The sequence below is a fragment of the Protomyctophum parallelum genome (genome assembly GCF_964188405.1).
Source record: "Protomyctophum parallelum genome assembly, chromosome: 12".
In the NCBI taxonomy this organism is placed as follows: Eukaryota; Metazoa; Chordata; class Actinopteri; order Myctophiformes; family Myctophidae; genus Protomyctophum; species Protomyctophum parallelum.
This window is the reverse complement of record NC_139712.1, coordinates 26,533,681-26,552,631: the sequence shown is the minus strand read 5'-3', so window position 1 is coordinate 26,552,631 and position 18,951 is coordinate 26,533,681. Positions and strand designations below refer to the sequence as shown.

At 42.5% G+C, this 18,951-nt stretch overlaps 1 protein-coding gene across 1 annotated transcript in view; it reads right to left on the bottom strand.

Moving 5' to 3' along the window:
- LOC310867800 (matrix metalloproteinase-16-like) overlaps positions 1–18,056 on the bottom strand; it is a 110,866-nt gene extending 92,810 nt beyond the window's left edge. Inside the window, exon 1 of the mRNA XM_083777935.1 lies at positions 17,273–18,056. Coding sequence (XP_083634061.1) covers positions 17,273–17,407 — 135 coding nt within the window. The 5' untranslated portion in view covers positions 17,408–18,056. The remainder of the gene's footprint in view (positions 1–17,272) is intronic.
- Between the last annotated feature and the right edge of the window lie 895 nt (positions 18,057–18,951).

Below are 18,951 nucleotides of genomic sequence, written 5' to 3'. Positions count from 1 at the left end.
ATACACTAAAAGCAGCCATAGCCACTTGCCCAAATGTGCCCAAAATGTGCTGACCTCTTCACATTTGTCATGATGTCTATGGCCGATTTTAGTCCAAGGAGTGTATTTTGTTCAAAACTAATGCTTGGAATGGATTCAGAATCATGAAAACCCCCTAGTTTGTCACATGCTTGAGATGACGTAGAATCCACACAACACGAGGCTGATACAAGAATACTCCACACCCTAGTGTCCAGAATGGCAATGTTGACAGAGTTGCCATCCATGCCAATGACACAGACATCATCATCATGTGCCTTTACTATGCAGCAACCCACCTCAGATGACTTCCAGAGCAATATGCATACCTTCCTGTCCATCAAATTGTATCAGCACTGGGGCTCGCACAGTGTCGTTGCCCTGCCCTTTATCTAAGTGGTAACGACACCAGCATTCACTGGCAAGAAGGCATAGTTCAAGGCCAGCATGTGTGGATCTCCCTGCACCTGAGGAGTTTGATGACGTCATATGAGAGGGAATCAGAAGAGTTTTCACCAATCAGGCACAAAACCTTTGTTGTATATACAGTACATCCAAAGCTGACCACCCAGAGGATTTTGACCTTGGGTAAGCTTAGAGTGTACACGTTCCTCAATAATAGATCAACCCTCTGAAAGCTGCTACCTCTCTAGGTCTCTCTTGCCCTCCATGCAAGTGCCTTCCTCACTTTAAGATCTTGCTTTGTTGAATTGACTCATGCGTGCAGGTATTTGAAGTCCTTGACTTCCTTCAAAGCAGTGCCTTCCGTTGTCAGAAGTGGATGTTCCAAAGTGATGTTATAGTTGATAACTTCAGTTGTCTTGGCATTCAGCCGAAGGCCAACCTTGGCACACTCTACTTCCACTCTGGTCAGGAGTTTGATTGATTGATTTAAATATTTATTAACAGTTTGCAGAATTACAGTACATTTCAAGCACAAACTCAATACAAAGACTGTTAACTGTGAGTGGACGACCCAATTAAGCATTACACTTGTTTACAACAGGGTCCACCATGTTCAATTCATTTCTGAGCTTGTTCCACGTGGTGAAGAGCAGGTTGATGTCGTCTGCGTAGTCAGGTCTGTCTGACAGTGGGGTGTCTCTCTCGTGCTCTCGTCCACCTTCCTTAGCGCGTAGTCCAGGACTATGACTAAGAGGAATTACCCCAGCCAAGATGTCAAACTCCTCGCTGTTGCCATCTGGGGTCAAGTCAAAACCTTGGCCCTTGTTGCTGTGTACATGGTCTCTATTGCCCGGAGTAAGGTGGGAGGGACACAACACAGAATGCCTTTGACCTGCACCTGAGAAAAGCTGCTCTAGCAACCATAATGGATAAACGTGCACATCGCCATGCCAGGTAATCCTTCTTTCACAGAGTATGGATGGTCTCTCAGTGATGGCAATGCAGTCCCCCTTGCATACCGAGCCAACCTGACCTATGTCAATGAACAAGGCAATGTCCTGCAGCTGTATCAAACTGGAGACACGATGCAGCGGGATCAGTGCAATACATGACAACAGTGACCGTGAATAGCATCATACCATAGTATCATTGGCTTTAGAAGCAGGCAAGGCAGCACCATAGAGGTAAACATGAACCATTTGTAGGCAACCTCAACACCGCTTCATTCAGTTTGTCACTAAGTAGTCTATCTTTTGTTCTGTTACAAGCATAACAGTGTGTGTGTGTGTGTGTGTGTGTGTGTGTGTGTGTGTGTGTGTGTGTGTGTGTGTGGGCCATCTTAAAGTTACATTGTGGGCGTTTTCAGATTTTTCTTTGCAATCATCCCCACAACTCTAGATATAATCAGAGGGAAGATGACAATACCATACATTATGACTGCAGACATATTGTCAATATAGAAATGAAAGCTCAAATTGCTTAAAAAGCTGACTTTTGCCATAACGGTCAACTGTCACTGTAAAAGTTACAGTAAAACTAATTTTTGTGTGGCGTCCATCTTGGAAATATGCAAATTAGGGGTCCAGACACACCCAATCATAAAGCTAAGTATTTCATTGAGTTTCTCATGCTCATAAATTATTAAATAGACACCAGGTTTATACATTTCCATTCCATCTGGTTCAAAAGTTATTGCCAAAGCTACTGTACTTTCTGATAGGGGCCAATATTGAGGCGTCCATATTGGATTTCCAGCAGCAAGTTGACTGGTTTGTCCATATAGGTTGTGTTCCTACTGGTTCATAGATATTATTTCTGGTGGCCAACCTTTTATAGCAGGGTAAATGAAGAAATCTAAAAAGGGGGGTTATACCCAAGGTGGGTATTTTTCATTTTTACATGCTATATCAGTTAAAAATGTGAAATACCCACCCATATATGCCTCAAATGGAATGTAATCAACTCCATTGGATTCCTTGCCCCCAAAAATGTAGATTTAACCACTGCAGTCTTGATTTTAGGTTATCTAGGAGGCGAGATATTGAGAAATTCGTTTTTGAAAGTAGCCATTTTTAAAGATCCAAGATGGCTGCTATACCGACCTCGAAAAAAATGGCAACAAACATTTTCTGATTCGTTAGGCTATAAGGTTTCCAAAAATATATAGTTTTACAAATCTTCGTCTAAAGCCTACAAAATTACATTAAGGAACCTGCCTATAAACTAAAAACATCCATATAGACATCCAATAAGAATTGAATGCACAGAATGTCAATACGAAGCAACTGAAAAACATGTTATTTCAATGGTAGTGGATGGAGAGAAAGGATTTTTGTCCAACCACGAAGCGGCAACCAATGGGTGCGAAGAGGGGCACAACCACGGGCGGGACTTGACAAAGGGTGAAACTGAGGAGTGCCGTACCAATCTCCCCATGGAATGAGCGATTACTATGTAACCCAGGCCTTCCTGGTTTCAGGTACGAAGGGGCTATGCCTGAAGGCCGTATTTCTGTAGTTCTTTGAAATCGTCACCCTGGAATATAGTTTTAGACTGTGACAAATCGTCTTTAGATGTGAGACTAAGTCCTCTAAACCCCATATACTTTACTGACAAGGGTCAACCCCCGATATCTATCTTTTGCCCCTTCCGTTTTCCCCCCCCTCAACACTGTCTTTGCTGGAAATATTAGATCTAAAAGCTCAAAACCTGCCACATTATGAGCTTTGTAGATCTGGGGCTCCATCTTGCGCCACCCTTATCCCTTGTCCGTAAACTTATTTGCCATTTTTTACTATTTTGAAAAACATTTTAAAATAGTTCAACTAGCCGATCTACAGTACATTGAGACGTTGTGAGCTTGCAGATCGGCTATTTGAACTATTTTAAAAGGTTCTTTTTTAAATAGTAAAAAATGGCAAATAAGTTTAGGGATAAGGGTTAAGGGTTGGCGCAATATATAGCCGCTGATGTTTTTGCCACATACAGTTTGTTCACTTATCATGCCCAGAAGAGGGACCCTGCTAGTGTTAAAATGGAGTAGTTAAAATATGTCTGTCAAACAACTTTTCCAAGTGTTCTAGTGTGAGATGGTGACTTTAGTTTAATAAATTAATTTCAAAACTTTGTTAATATCTTGCAGCGTAAATTACATGCATAGGATAGCTGGCTGTTAAACCGCAGCAAATTGGAAAAAATGTGTTTACAATATTCCGCCGTCCTGAGAAATAATTACAAATCCATTGTCTCTCTTTTAATTACTTTTGTCTTATGTGGGGGAAAAATGCAATATAGCTCTACTTTATACAGCCTACCTATCTAAGCCTGCCTCTTTGTCCATCACACTAAATCATTAAAAATGCATGCATACGGTAAGTGTAGTTTGAAACAAAATGAAACAAGGGCCCTGAAGAGATAAGTGCAATTATTTCACAGCTGTGCTGCCGTTATGAATAGGACTCATTTGCGGAGAAAATTGCTTTTCTTTGATGATGACAATAGAATAAACAATATCTCGACACTTTTGAGAAATCCACTAATGACGGGGCAGGGTGGAAAAGCGCAGTGGCAAAACGCAACGCTTGCTAATTACTGTTTTTATCGGCCAAAACATTCAGGAAAACAGAAGAAACAAAGTGAAAGGACACTGCGGAAACCACACAGAAAAACAATAATTGAAGTGTTATTGTTATTAGCATTTGCTGCTGTCGAGCAAAAACCTTGTATCTCCATATCTAAGCCATTAAGACCTGGATCCCTTTAGCTGATCTCAGGTCAGAATGGGTTAATGTAATTTGCATTTTTGTCTGTATTTTTTGTGTCTTTTTCTAAAGCCAACAGCCTAGTTCTCCGGTACAAATGTGACAGAGCGATGTTCACTTTCATTTGGCCAGGAGTGTCTGTACTCTGTATAATACCCGCAAGTTTCCATTTGGTTCCATTTGTACGTCCTCAAAGTGACATTGACCCCTTTGCGATGTCAAGTACACCAGCGGTGCTACAGTGAGTGAAGCGAGTCAGTGCAAGGCAAGCAGCGTAATCCTAGGAGCAAATAGAAGGCCCGGCTTCAGCCGCGACCACACTGTGGCCACCAAATTACAGGACAGCTTGGAGATGACCTCCAGCCACACAAACCACACCTGTTATTTTGTGGAGATATTTTCCCATCTCTCTCCTCTCTGCTACCGCCCACTTATAGCCTGTGGTCTGTGTGTGTGTGTGTGTGTGTGTGTGTGTGTGTGTGTGTGTGTGTCTGTGTGCATGTAGAAAGGGAGGACGCACACACGCACACGCGCACACAGTCACACACACACACACAACAGGGAGTACACTAACTTAGTGGTCGTTCCCTACAGCCGCCACAAAGAAGAAGCCAAACCGAAGCCCAAAGATCTCCAAAGCATCTCGGAACCGACAACCATTTATAGCACAAACACCAGGCCTGCATGACCCGCCTTGACGGGAGCGCACTCAAGTTCTATGTTCCCTCTCTATATATATATATTCCCTCAGTCCTATATGTTCCCTCAGCTCTATGTGTTCCCTCAGCTCTCTCTCTCTCGTTAATATATATATATATATATATATATATATATATATATATATATATATATATAAAGTGAGAACTTGTACCCAACACATGGCAAGAAACCCAAATCCACAACAGCTACGTCACTATTGCAACACCCACAACACCATCTTACACACTACACCCACACACACTCACACGGCAGTGACGTCACACACTTACCTTCGCAGTGTTCGGGACCTATCTCCTCCTATCGCGCCCAACGCCAACACTCGACACCACCCGCCAAAAAATGCTCATTCCACTGCCACCAAAGATGCCTCCCGTCCACACTCACGGCGGCAATGCATTTGTTTACTACAAACATAATCGCCCCAAGCACCCACACCCCCGGAACACTGTTGCCCTTTCACCACGCTAAATTCGCCAGGTCTATGCAAGTGAGCACAAAATAATTACATGTGAGAAAATTCATTTACAAGCCCACAAATGCCATTCAAATGCCATTCAACACACACTACGACTCGCTTACAATTCGCGAACCTGGCAACTACTACTCCGTCTTTTAATTGGCTACTAGCTCTGCCTCTCAGCCTGTGCTGCTCTGATCTCCGAGTCTCCCTGACAGTCCTGTCCACTGTCCGGACTCTGCAGGAGAAAAAATGAGGAAGGAGAGGAATTTTCGCCTCACGATTTTGCTTATTCCTTCTAAATCTCTGTATATTAAATATCGCTCTCTCAGCTAATCTCTTAGTTACATCAACATTGTTCTTTGACACTTTTTGGTTTGTTCCAAACTATTACAATTACACCGTTCGAATTCGCCATTTCGCCTGCCAGCCATACTGCCGAGTACATTTGATTGCACACACACACACGCACGCCTGGAAGCCACGATCTCTCCCTCGCCACGCACGCACGCACGCACGCACGCACGCACGCACACGCACACACACACACACACACACGAATAGCCGTGCAGCCTATACGGCGGCAGCGAGACAGGACGTTATAATCTTGAGTTTCATTAAATAACTGTCTTTCTCCACACGCGCACGTGCGCACACAACATTATTCAAGTGAAATGCATAAAGCCAATATTGGGCTAATATAGGCTACCAATATGTGGGTAGCCTACAGGGATTTACCCACGGAATGAATATATATATATATATTCATCTATACCAGGGCTGCCCACACTTTTTTTTACATCAGAGCTACTTTCAAAACCAGCTCATATATACACCAAATAAAACTATCATCCCATTGCAGAAAATAGTTACAAAATGTAATTGAGGCTACATACAGTGGTGTCCCCTTCGTCTGTACCAGGCTGACTTCTATAGGTTTTGAAATGTACCTTTCTTTTTTTCTTTTTCTTTTTTGTTTTATTTACCCAGGGAAGTAGCTGAGCACAGGTGCTCATTTTCAGCAACGCCCTGCACATCGAAACACACACACACACACACACACACTTGCTTATGGTTGTCCATCGAATCCGATGATGACCACCTCTGATGGGTCGGGTTTAGTCTTAAGGGGTGTGTTTTTTTCACCCACTGTGTAATACAATGAATGGACGGTAGGTGGCAGTAGTACAGAGGCCAGAGAAACTATAACACAAACGCACATGGAATGGGAAATAGAGGGGGGGAAATGCAAATGGTAATTTTTATTTTTGGTATTTGACTTTGCTACTGATGATTGTACGCAACAACAACTATTGCATTGTGTGTTTGAGCTGACAGGCCCTTTTTTATGTCAATCAATCAAGTCATCTCAGGTCATCTCAAGCGGCAGATGCAAAAATAGTTGTTTATATTAAAATTATATATTTTTTTAGGGCCATGTCATGTGCTCTACCTGCAAAGCCTTTGTGATCTATAACCTTTGGGCACCGCTTAACGTCAGATCAGGGGTTTTGTCGGCCAGCGCCAAAAATGCTCCCCGACAGCATAATCGGAGCAAATACCGGGCAGTGTGTATGAGCCATAACGTGTTGACTACACTACACTACACTAATAAGGACACATAATAATAACTAATAACCCATCCGTTACTACATGTGGAGTCAACTCCCGCAATTTCCTTCTTCCCATAGTGCGCGGCAACGTAACGCTGGGATGAGCGGCCGCGCAGCGGCCGGGAAATTCTAGTATATATATATATATATATATATATGTTCCCTCAGCCCTATATGTTCCCTCAGCTCTATATGTTCCCTCACTCAGCTCTATATGTTCCCTCAGCCCTATATGGGCGGATGTGGCTCAGGAGGTAGAGCAGCAGGTCGTCTAATGATCCATGGGTCGGCGGTTCGAATCCCAGCTCCTCCTATGCATGTCGAAGTGTCCTTGGGCAAGACACTGAACCCCAAATTGCTTCCCATGTGCTGGTTGGTACCTTGCATGACTTCTGCCACAATCGGTGTGTGAATGGGTGAATGTAATGCACAATCTATGTAAAGCGCCTTGGATAAAGGCGCTATATAAATGCACCATTTACCATTTATATGATCCCTCAACGCTATATGTTCCCTCAGCCCAAAATATCTCTCTCTCGTAACCATGAACACATAGATCTTTAACTCTTGAGAGTGTAAAATGGTTTAATTTCACACTCTCAACTAAGAATTGAATTGTTAAACATCTGCATTACTGGCCAGTGGTTGAAAACCCCTGGCCTACAGTATCGATCACTGTCAACATACAGCATACTAACAGGATTTCTAGGATCGTCATACAACGTACTAGCAGGTAGGACGGGGCTATGCCTCAAGGCCGTATTTCTCTAGTTCTTTGAAATCGTCACCCTGGAATATAGGGAGTTTTCTCACAACTCGCAAACACGTTGCGTAGCTTATTGCTGTTTTTTTGATAGCCAAAGTATAAATAGGGTTAAAGATGTGGTTAAACTGATTTTGATGGGGACCCCCTTGAACCCCCCCCCCCCCCCCCCCCCAAGGACCCCTGGGGGGGTCCCCAGAGCACACTTCATTTGCTCAAGCAATAGGCTCAGGAGGACCATTGATCTATGATGAAATCTGGATTAATGACATATTGGTATTCTGCGCTGACCTATAATAATTGACTCATTAATTATTGTGAGCTGTCAATCTATAATCTCTATCCCTGTAGACTGAATTTGACCTTTTCCTTTATTCATCTCATTAGGACTCGGATACAGTTGGCTAGCTCGTTAACCTGAATTGCTTAGTTACAGAAGGATCAAACGTCAAAGTGTCTGTAATTAACCCATTTAATTTAAGTCCTGAGGACGATTCTAAAAAAGGTCTTCTAAATCCTGACAGTCTTTTTCATTAATTAATGTCCTATTTTATACTACAGCATAATTATAACAGTGTGATCCAAAATACGCCCTTAAATATGGAGTTACAAGGTTTCTACCTGACGCTTTCTTTCTGTTTCAGTAGGATATAGTTAGTTGTTATTTAACCCATTTAGACCTGAGGCCGATTCTAAAGAAATTGCTTCTAAACAGTTTTCTGAAAAACCTATGTTTCTCAACTTTTTTTCATGTCAAGGGCCCCCAGGAATTATCTGTATTTGGCCGCAAACCCCCATATGTTTTTCCAGGGACCTCCCAGAAGCAAAGATTTGAGTTAACAACGTTCACTCTGAAATAATATCCAATGATTTGTGCCACATTTTCACCACTTTTCAACAATAGCAGATCTACAAGCTCGTAGCGCGCTATGAGCTTGTAGATCTACTATTTTTCAATAGCTAAAGTATAACAGTTACAACTCAATAGCAGTTACAACAGAAAGATGTCCGTTCCAGACGGTGGCTGCATTATGATTTTCCGTTGGCTATTTTATTGTTAGCAAACACTGTGTATCGTCCCTGGCAGGTCATAATAAACACTGTGTATCGTCCCCAGCAGGTGATAATGGCATGGGGACGGTCTCAAAGCACGCCTCAGGGAACACATCCTGTATGATCTTTCATTGTGCTCATTATTTGGTATGTATTTGTGTTTGTTTGTGTGTGTGTGTGTTGTGTGTGAGAATGTGTGCATCGGGGTCATTGCGCTGTGGTGTTTATAGGCCTCTGTGTGTTTGTAATGTGGGTATTTGTCACACAGAAGGGTGGCCCTTTTCCCCTTTATGTGCATTTGGTTTGGTGTTTGGTGTGTGTGTGACTGTGTGCCGTGTCACAAATAAAAGAGGCCTGCTATGAAAAGTCCCACTCCTAGTCTGAACCTCCCCTGGTAATTAAACTGCCCGCTGCGTGGGTCGTGTGGATAGTGCAATTTACATGAAAAGATGAATGTAAAAGAAAAAAAGAAAGGGAAAAAAGAGGAAAGTTCATGGTATGTTTTCTTAAATTATTTTTCAGTGTGCTTTAAAAAAAAAAGCCTTCCCATCATGCACCTGTTCAGCAGACGCTCTTAATCCAGAGCGATTTACATTAAGCAAGAACAAAAAAGCATGGCATACATTAGACCTAGAATGCCAACACGCATGGTGTCTGTTTGTTTACAAATCAGATTGTCAGCCAGCTACACCAGTTTACTGTTATGTGGCTTATTTCTACCCTATAATGTTTTCAGATACATATTTTAGCGTGATGATTAAGTTGAAACCGAGTAATACACCGTCTGGATGTTATCTTGAATGGGAATAAAAACGGAGGATTTCTGTAATCATGAGCAGCTGTGTTGGACGGATGCGCAAATATGGGGAATTAAACGGGTGAGCTTCATTTTTATTGGCTTTTATCGATGTGTATCTCTACACGTCATCACGCAGCACGTTTTCGTTTTAATAAATAAATAAAACAATCGTTTTTATGGACCTTTGATATAAAAACACACAGAAATGAGAATTTTCCCATTTTTCTGGCATCCATTGTTAGGTATGCCCATATGATGATCACGGATATGGTCTAAAAGTGTTTTTCATTTCACTACACCTTTAATGGGCGAGTACAAACGGAGCATTTATCACATTTAGGCCGCACATGTTAAAGTTCGACCAGAAATCAAGGAGGGTGATCTATTGCTCATGTATGTGAAATACTGTATTTACTGTATGAAACAACAAGAGCCATTCTAGGGCTAGGCATACATCACATACATAAAAAGTAGTTATCATGCGATACCTTTCGGAACCGCAGGTGTGCATTAATGACGATAAAGAACACCCTCTCGTGTAATATTGCTTAAACGTAACGCATACATAAAGTGGAATACATTGATCCAAATAAATATGCTCTGAAAATGCAGGCATACAGCCCACCCATGCGTTTGGCCAATCTGAAAACATTTTGTGCCGACGCGCTGGGAGCTTGTAGAATGGCTATTTTCAAATGGCCGATAGGGTTATGAGGTGCCACGATATGTATATTTTTCATGCCTCTATGAGGTGACAATACTTTTTTAGACCACCTGGTGTGGTTGTTATGATGTCTTCACTTTGTATTTTGGGTCTCTTCCTGGAGGTTGAAACCTTGAGAGTGAAAAGTGCCAATTATCATACAATCAAACAGGTGTGGGCCTGCATGGCTAACACAAACGCAAGTGTAACAATGTATGCAGCAACAGAGGGGGGAGGGGAAGTAAACACAGAGAGAGACCAAGCAGCAAAACAATCCATGAGACTCACCACTACTGCAGTGGATGGTTGAAAGATCAGTAGTTTCCATATTGCATGCTGTTCACATTGGTAAAAAGGTTAATGTGAGCGTTCCTGAAAGGTAATCCATTCATTCAGCACAGCTTTGATTTCCCCTATCAAAGCTGTGTAGGAAGTAGGAAGTAACTATCAGACTTCCTGTAGTAGTGGCTCTTCAAAATAAGACTAACTGAATAGGCAGTCCGGGCGCCTGACAGCATGTTGCGGGTTCGAGTCCCCCCATATCTCTCCCCGTTTCCTGTCAACCTACTGTAGGCCTACTTATAATAAAGGCTCCCAAAAATATATATATATTTATCTTAAGACTCACTGAATAGTATCAGAAGAGAGCATGGGAGTCAATAGTGTAGCGGCCAGCTATGGCGTCAGCCAATGGGACTGTCGTGGGGGTGGGACTGGCGACTGGGAGTGACGGGTTGCTCTGTGTGTGTAGTTAGGTTGAGAGTGCATGCTTGTCTAACTTGGATGTGCACAAATGCTGATGTTACATGAGTGATCTTGGAAGTAATAAAGAGAGATCTTTATCATTGGAACTACGTCTCTGCCTCCGGTTCCTGGGATCGTTACAATATGAAGTTCATACTGCCAAGTGTCTTTCTTTCTCTAATTTGCAGACCAAACGAATCCAATCCATGCTGTTGTCAATAAGTGAATTAATTAATTAATTAATGCATCTGTGCAACGCAGAGCAAAATGATTGAACCAAATGCACTCTTACATAGTACATTATCTGTAGCTCTGAGGGTGTACAAATGTAACCAAATAGACCCAACTCTCAATCTCTCAATCTCGGAATGAGATGATGTAAGTATGATAATGTGCGAGCTCACAACTCGTCACGATGTAACGTGTTGTTGTAAGTGGATATTTTTGCATTGAAAATTGTACTAAAGATTGGCGGAAATGGTTGAAAACGTCATCTGTACTCTAGTCTAGTGACATGCCCAAAATAGCTAGGGACGCCAGAGTATGAAAGTGGTTAATGGGATTTGAGTGCCCTGAATGGTAGGAATATATTGGTGTGCATGAGCACGTAGTCAATGAGCCCTAAGTACCGACCAATGCACTGCCACTTGCGTGGTGCACAGAGCAGACTCCGGGCAGGATAGATGAATTGGTGCAGTCATTGCACGACAAGCCAGTGGAACTACAGTAATCAGCATTCAATTCGTGAAAAGAAAAGACAAAAATATATAGTTTTTCTTTTAACTTATTTTGTAGGACAAAATAATCTATAGCCTTGACTCACAACGCATCAGAATGCAACACGATATGATGCAACACGATATGGTGCAACACGATGTGATGCGACAATACGCGACACGACAACATGCAATGCATCACATTGTGGTGTGTTGTTAGCTTGTAGTTTTGTAATGTTCTCTAATTTATTTCCGCATACAATGGAAAGATTTTGAATACTTTTTCACAAATCGTGCTCAAAATAGGGATGTGGTTCACAGGCACGGACAATTAAATTGTGATATTTTAAACTTTAGACGGACATTTCCCTGGGGGATTTCACTCTGAAAAAGATATTATTTATTTTAAATTGCCAATCAAGCTTGTATGTGTGTGTGTGTGTGTGTGTGTGTGTGTGTGTAAGGCTGGGCATAGGAGGGGATAGTGCCCCTCAAAAAGTATACGTTAGTATGCAATACTCCTAACGTACAGCCTAAATGCACTTTGGTACTGCCCTCCACTGGACATAACCTAGCCTAATAACCATGACAGATCTGTTCAACTTTATTTCATGTACTGATTTTCTTACGAAAATAAATAAAAAATAAAGTTATTTCCGCTGTTGTACTTAGGTTATGTGTATATATATAGCTACTACTCTTTTCTCAGATAAAACAACCCCAATGATTTCCCCTTGGGGATGAATAAATTGCTACCATCTTATCTAATCACATATCTCATCATGGCTCTGTCTTTCTGTTTTCCCTCTAAGGTATCCTCTGTCTTATTCACATTATGGATTTCCCGCTGCAACACTGAGCATGGATAGAGATGCTATTGATTCCCATCGTACAGTCAGTACCATATCTCTTACATGTCTTTGGGCTGGGACTATAGTGTTGCCAGGTTTTGTGAGAGAAATAAGCGAAAACAGGGTCTACCGAAAACAAGCCCAAAAGAATCCATCACACCCCTCAATGTCGTTTACTGAGATGCAGGGCTTAGGGCCGATTCATACTCCTATTTTACCGCTGTTTCGGCACCCCCCCCCCCCCCCCCCCCCGAACCTCAAATGACGTCACATTGTAGGCTCTACAGAGCCGAACCGACTTTTATTCGGCTCTAAAATAGGAGTATGAATCGGCCCTTAGAATAAAAGTGGATGCGCACGCATCTTCAAAATGGCCGCAGCCACTGTCCTACTTGGTGTTGATGTGCTAACAAACGGTGGCTAACGATACAATCGGATCAAAACATGGATTAAAGAGTGTAAACCCTGGAAAACGGAGAAGCCGCGTTTGGCAGGCTAGGGTACTAATTTAACCGTCTGTGTTGGCCGCTTTTGGCGTACTCCGTGTTTTAAGTTCACATGTTAAATGTGCACAAATGGTGCATTTATATTTATAGCGCCTTTATCCAAGACGCTTTACATAGATTGTGCATTACATTCACCCATCCATACACCAATGGCGACGGAAACCATGCAAGGCACCAACCAGCACATCAAGAGCAATTTGGGGTTCAGAGTCTTGCTCAAGGACACTTCGACACTAGCTCTGGGGGAGCCCGGGTTCGAACTAGCAACCTTGCGGTTACCATCCGGCCACTCTACCCTAGGCCTGTGTTACTCTCTAGGGCCCCTTTTCCACAGGGTTTAACCGGTTCGGTTTAGTTTTTTCCCCCCAGCCTATATATAACAGTCCAGAGTGTTTACACTGAAAGTGAATTGGTTGGTGTGAAAGCACCAATTATAGGTTCCAAGAATCTAATCTTTTCACTTAATCTGTATCACACGGCAAAAATAGCTCACAGCTTGCAGATCTGCTATTTTTAGCACACAACACCACTGTACGACAGAGCATAAATTAAGCATTTGCATGCATGTATAGACTTTTCCTTGTTGTTGGACTTGCTATATACTGTATGTTACACGTGACGGTATGCTGTCCTTTCCATTGTCTTTAAACACTTGTGTAGTTTTTTGTTTTCAGACTTAAGGTCCCTGCACACAGAGGGCTGTATTTTGCGTGTCTTAAGTACCAGGTCTTATTCCCTATAACTTGAGTAAACTAAAGACCTGGAGGCGTGATCAATGCTCTTTGGCCACTCAGAATAGCCAAATGGAATTGATCACGCCTCCAGGTCTTTAGTTTACTCAAGTTAGGGAATAAGACCTGGTACTTAAGACACGCAAAATACAGCCCAGAGCGCGTTTTTCGGATTTTTAGCTGCGTTTCTCCATCGGTTTTCCGAAAAACGAGTCCAGTGTGCAACCACCTTTATTGTCTGAAAATACTTACATTGTGTGCATCTCTTGTTTTCAGATCACCTCTACTACATTTGCTGGTGTCGCTCTCCTTTCTCTCTCTCTCTCTCTCTCTCTCTCTGTCATGTGAGCGTAGACATTTTAAGTGGATAACCTGAAGCATCTGGTCTCAATCTACAACCTTTCTACAGCAGCGTCCGCCGTCCGGTGTGGCAGCCCAGCAGGGAACTCTCACCGAGCACCAGTGGTGGAAAAAGTACTTTTATTTAGGTTTTACTTAAATAAAAGTATCAATACTGCAATGTAGAAATACTCTGTTACAAGTAAAAGTTCAGAATTCAAAATGTACTGGTATAAAAATATACTTAAAGTACCAAAAGTAGAAATTACCCACTTTGCAGAATGGCCCATTTCAAGTTTTCGAATGTATACAAATATTTTTAAAAATAGCAGATCTAGCCTACAAGCTGTGTTGCATTGCTTGTAGATCAACTATAGTTTCAAATGGCCAAAATGTATATAGGGCTGAAGTGGTTAATGTTTGTGTTTTGTTTTGTAATAATAATCAGAATCTACAAAGTAACTATAGTAACTAAAGGTGTCAAAAATAATACAAATAACTCAACATTGTACAGTGCTTAAGTAAATGTACTTAGTTACTTCCCACCACTGCCAAACACTGTTGGAAAGTAACTAAGTACATGTAGAGTTTTAGACATTTGTACTATACTTGAGGATTCCATTTTCCAACACTTTTACTTCTTCTTAACTACATATCAGAGGGACACAATTACTGTTACTCCACTTGGACAATTATTAGAAAACTTAGAAAATAGACGATCTGCAAGCTCACAATGCCACGAGCTCACAATGCGTCGCGATGAGACGCATTGTGTAGCTTGTAGTGAGTGTGAGCTTCACACTCTTCTGGTTTCGAAAGGGTCCCTGGGGGTCCCCCGGGCCCCACTTTAAGAACCACTGCACAATGCATCCATAATGTGAAGAAGCACATTATGCAAGCTACTTGCCAGGATAGGAAAGTTAACATGTTCAAAATCAAATATCACAATGTTTTCGTCCAAAGTTCCAAATACCTCTGACGATATGGTGTGAGGTATAGACTATAGGGGCTTTAACAAAAAGAAATATTTACACAGTGAGATTTTTGGTCATCTTCGGTAATGCCTCTATAATAACTAAGTGGGTAGCCGTCAGGTAAGTTCTGAAAATTGCATGACTCGACTGTAATACAGCCTTTAAAATCAGGAAAAGACATCACTGACAGTATGCCATAATTATATCACCATATTACAATAAAAGCCCAGACAATATCTGGACTCGCCATAATATCGAAATAATATCTAGATGATATATTGCCCAACCTCACTTAATTAAAAAATAATAATAAATACGTTTTCACACATTCAGAATGATCAACACGATGAGATATAGCCTAATCGGTCAATAAAAATGATAAGAAAAAAAATCTATTTGACATCTGTTCTGAGGCGAGTACCATTGCAGTGTTAAAGTGCAGTACACTATAGGCTAAGTGACAGCTGGGTCCTTGTTTCACACTTGTCTGAGAGACGAGAAAAATCTATGTCAGACTACTGTTTCTGACAGACTATGTTATTATGACATAGCTGCATGTAATTAAGTCTAATTGCATATGATTTGTCCTGAAGATGGGAGAGAGAAAAGCCTGTTTCTCTTCATTTACCCTGATGAAAAGTTATATTTTCAGAATTTCAGCCCACAACTTTGTCACTGCCACGTTTAACAAAAAAGAAAACACCACTGAAGTTCTGCTCAGTCATAAACAGATCATTAAAGTGATCACATCAGCCATAATAATATGACACCTAAATTATGCTTGCATGGCCAAAGAATCTATAGCTCAGTATTTGGACCATTGTGTGGCAACAATAAGTTGTGTCAGTTATGTTTATTTCTTGTTCTTGCCCATTAAGTCATATAGCCCGCCCTAAGCCAACTAGTTCAATATTTGCGCTCGCATTCTTTCATGAACAAGATTCCAACCTGTGTGGTTGGGTTTTTAGCAGCTGGTATAGGCGCGCGCACACACACACACACACACACACACACACACACACACACACACACACGCACAGTCGCACACAGACACGCACACACACACACACACACACACACACACACACACACACACACACACACACACTGTGGCAGTATGATGCGGGGAAATAAACAGCATCCTCATTAGCTAGCTAATAAGAGGAGGTATAACATTTTCTCCGATGGAAACAGCCCACACTACACTTAGTTTAGCCTGATAATATAGGCCCCATTATTAATGCCTCCCTGAGAGTTACACAGTCAAAAACCCAAGCGTTCATTTTTATCAACGTGTAGGCTGGCTAGTGTAACTCCGCGACTCGGAGGGTACAAAATCAAACCAGGGTCTATTTGGTTACATTGTGTAGGGAGTGGGACGGGAGTAAGATGTTACTGTTCAGATCCAATCCGACCAGAGCAGACCATGCAGGGCCTGTGTGTGTGTGTGTGTGTGTGTGTGTGTGTGTGTGTGTGTGTGTGTGTGTGTGTGTGTGTGTGTGTGTGTGTGTGTGTGTGTGTGTGTGTGATTGATTGATTGATTGAAATATTTATTAACAGTTTGCCGAATTACAGTACATTTCAAGCACAAACTCAATACAAAGACTGTTAACTGTGAGTGTACGACCCAATTAAGCATTACACTTGTTTACCACAGGGTCCACATTGTTCAATTCATCAAAACATTTAGAGACATACAAATAGACACTTCTATGTAGCTAAAGAACAGAACAGGAATTCATCATATAGGAAGCAAAAAGGGAAAAGATACATATACAGTGAGGGGAAATGGGAGGGGGGGTGGTGGGGGGGATTCAGATTTTACAGAGGCCAGTTTAGAATTGCAGCCATCCGTAGGTGAGCGGTTTTGAAGGAGTGAAGGGGTTCACATGTCTTAATGACTGTTGGTAGGGCGTTCCACATTTTGGTGGCATATAGGAGCGAAAATAATTTAGTCCCTTGTTTGTGCCGAATCTGGGTTGTACATGGTTTGTTGCACTCCCTCTGGTGTGTGTGTGTGTGTGTGTGTGTGTGTGTGTGTGTGTGTGTGTGTGTGTGTGCGCGCGCGTGCGTGCGAATTTGAGAGGGATAGATAGATTATATATTTCTCTTTTCTTACCTCGACACTAAACGGCTGCTCCTCGCCGTGCACGGCGCATAACATCCACAAGAGCTGCCACCACGAGCACAGCAGCGTCCCCGCGCACACGCCGTTGAGAACACTGTATCTCCGTGTGCATAATAACAACACCATAGTGATTGTCTATGATAAATCTGGTTGTTTCGGTTTGTTTTAACGGTCACAAACACAAAGGGAGCGGGAGTAGAGAGATCCTAGGAGGAGGAGGAGGTATAGCAGGCTACATGGATGATGTCTCTTTTCTTTGCTTCTTTGGACAAAAAGGAGAGGAAGAAAAGAAAAGAAAAACAACCCAAAAAAACGCGGCCCCGATTAACCGCCCGGTTGAATGTTATTGTGAATGTTTTTTTATTTATTTATCCCCGGGAGACGACGAGAATAGCCTACGAATATACGAATGATATAAGAACGAGAGAGAGAGAGAGCGGCGTCGGTCTCCTCCTCCTCCCTCTCGGGTCCTCCGGTGGTCCGTCACAGCAGCAGCGGCTCTCCCCTGGTCCCCGTCCCCGGCTCAGAGCTCCTCGTCCTGGGCTCCTGGACATGGGTCGCTCCGGGCGGACACATCGGGCTGGATGTTGTGCGGCGCGCTGCTGCTGTTGGGGCTCAGGCTGCTGCTGCTGCTGCTGCTGACCATAGCTGCTGCTGCTGCTGCTGCTGCTACTGGCCGGTTTTCAACCATGTTGCTGGGCCTGTGCGCCTGCGTTGCGTTGCGTTGCGCCTCCCCCCAACCCAACCATCACCAGGAATCAGCATGCACAGTCAGTCAGACCTCCTATGCATTTGAGATCATCATCACTCACTCTCTCAGACTCTCAGAGCATCTCTCTGTCTGAACACAAACTGTTATTGCACAATGCACAACTAGCCTGCCTCTCTGTTGAGATGAGCCCTAGAACAGCACCTCTGATGGATCTGACATGTAACGTCATGTTCTTTTAAAATCGTCACGGTCAAAGGCAGCGGTTTGTTAATAAGGGGGACTTATATAATAATTAAGTATATTATTATTATTATTATTATTGTTATTATTATACCATTATTATTACCATTATTATTATTACTACCATTATTATTATTATTATTATTAATATTAATATTAGTAGTAGTATAGTAGTAGCAGTAGTAGCCTAGTAGTAGTAGTAGTAGTAGTAGCATCCACCCACCCATCCATCCACCCACCCATCCATCCATCCATCCATCCACCCATCCATCCATCCATCCACCCACCCATCCATCCATCCACCCACCCACCCATCCATCCATCCATCCATCCACCCATCCATCCACCCATCCATCCACCCACCCATCCATCCATCCATCCACCCAGTGTTTCCTAGAGTGTAGATTACAAAGTGAGGTCACCATGCGGTCATTGTATCTTATTGTACATGAGCAAAAAACATCATCATCATCATCATCTGGACGGGAATATTTAGGAATGCAGGAGGAGGTAACACTGGGTTCCAGGAGGAGGTTCCAGTGGGTTCCCAGCAAAGGTGCCTCATGTGTGCGCGTGCACAGCTGATATCATATATCACATACTAGAATGACATACTAGCCGCTTCGCGGCCGCTCATCCCAGAGTTACTTTGCCGCTCACTATGGGAAGAAGGAAATTGCGGGAGTTGACTCCACATGTAGTAACGGATGGGTTATTA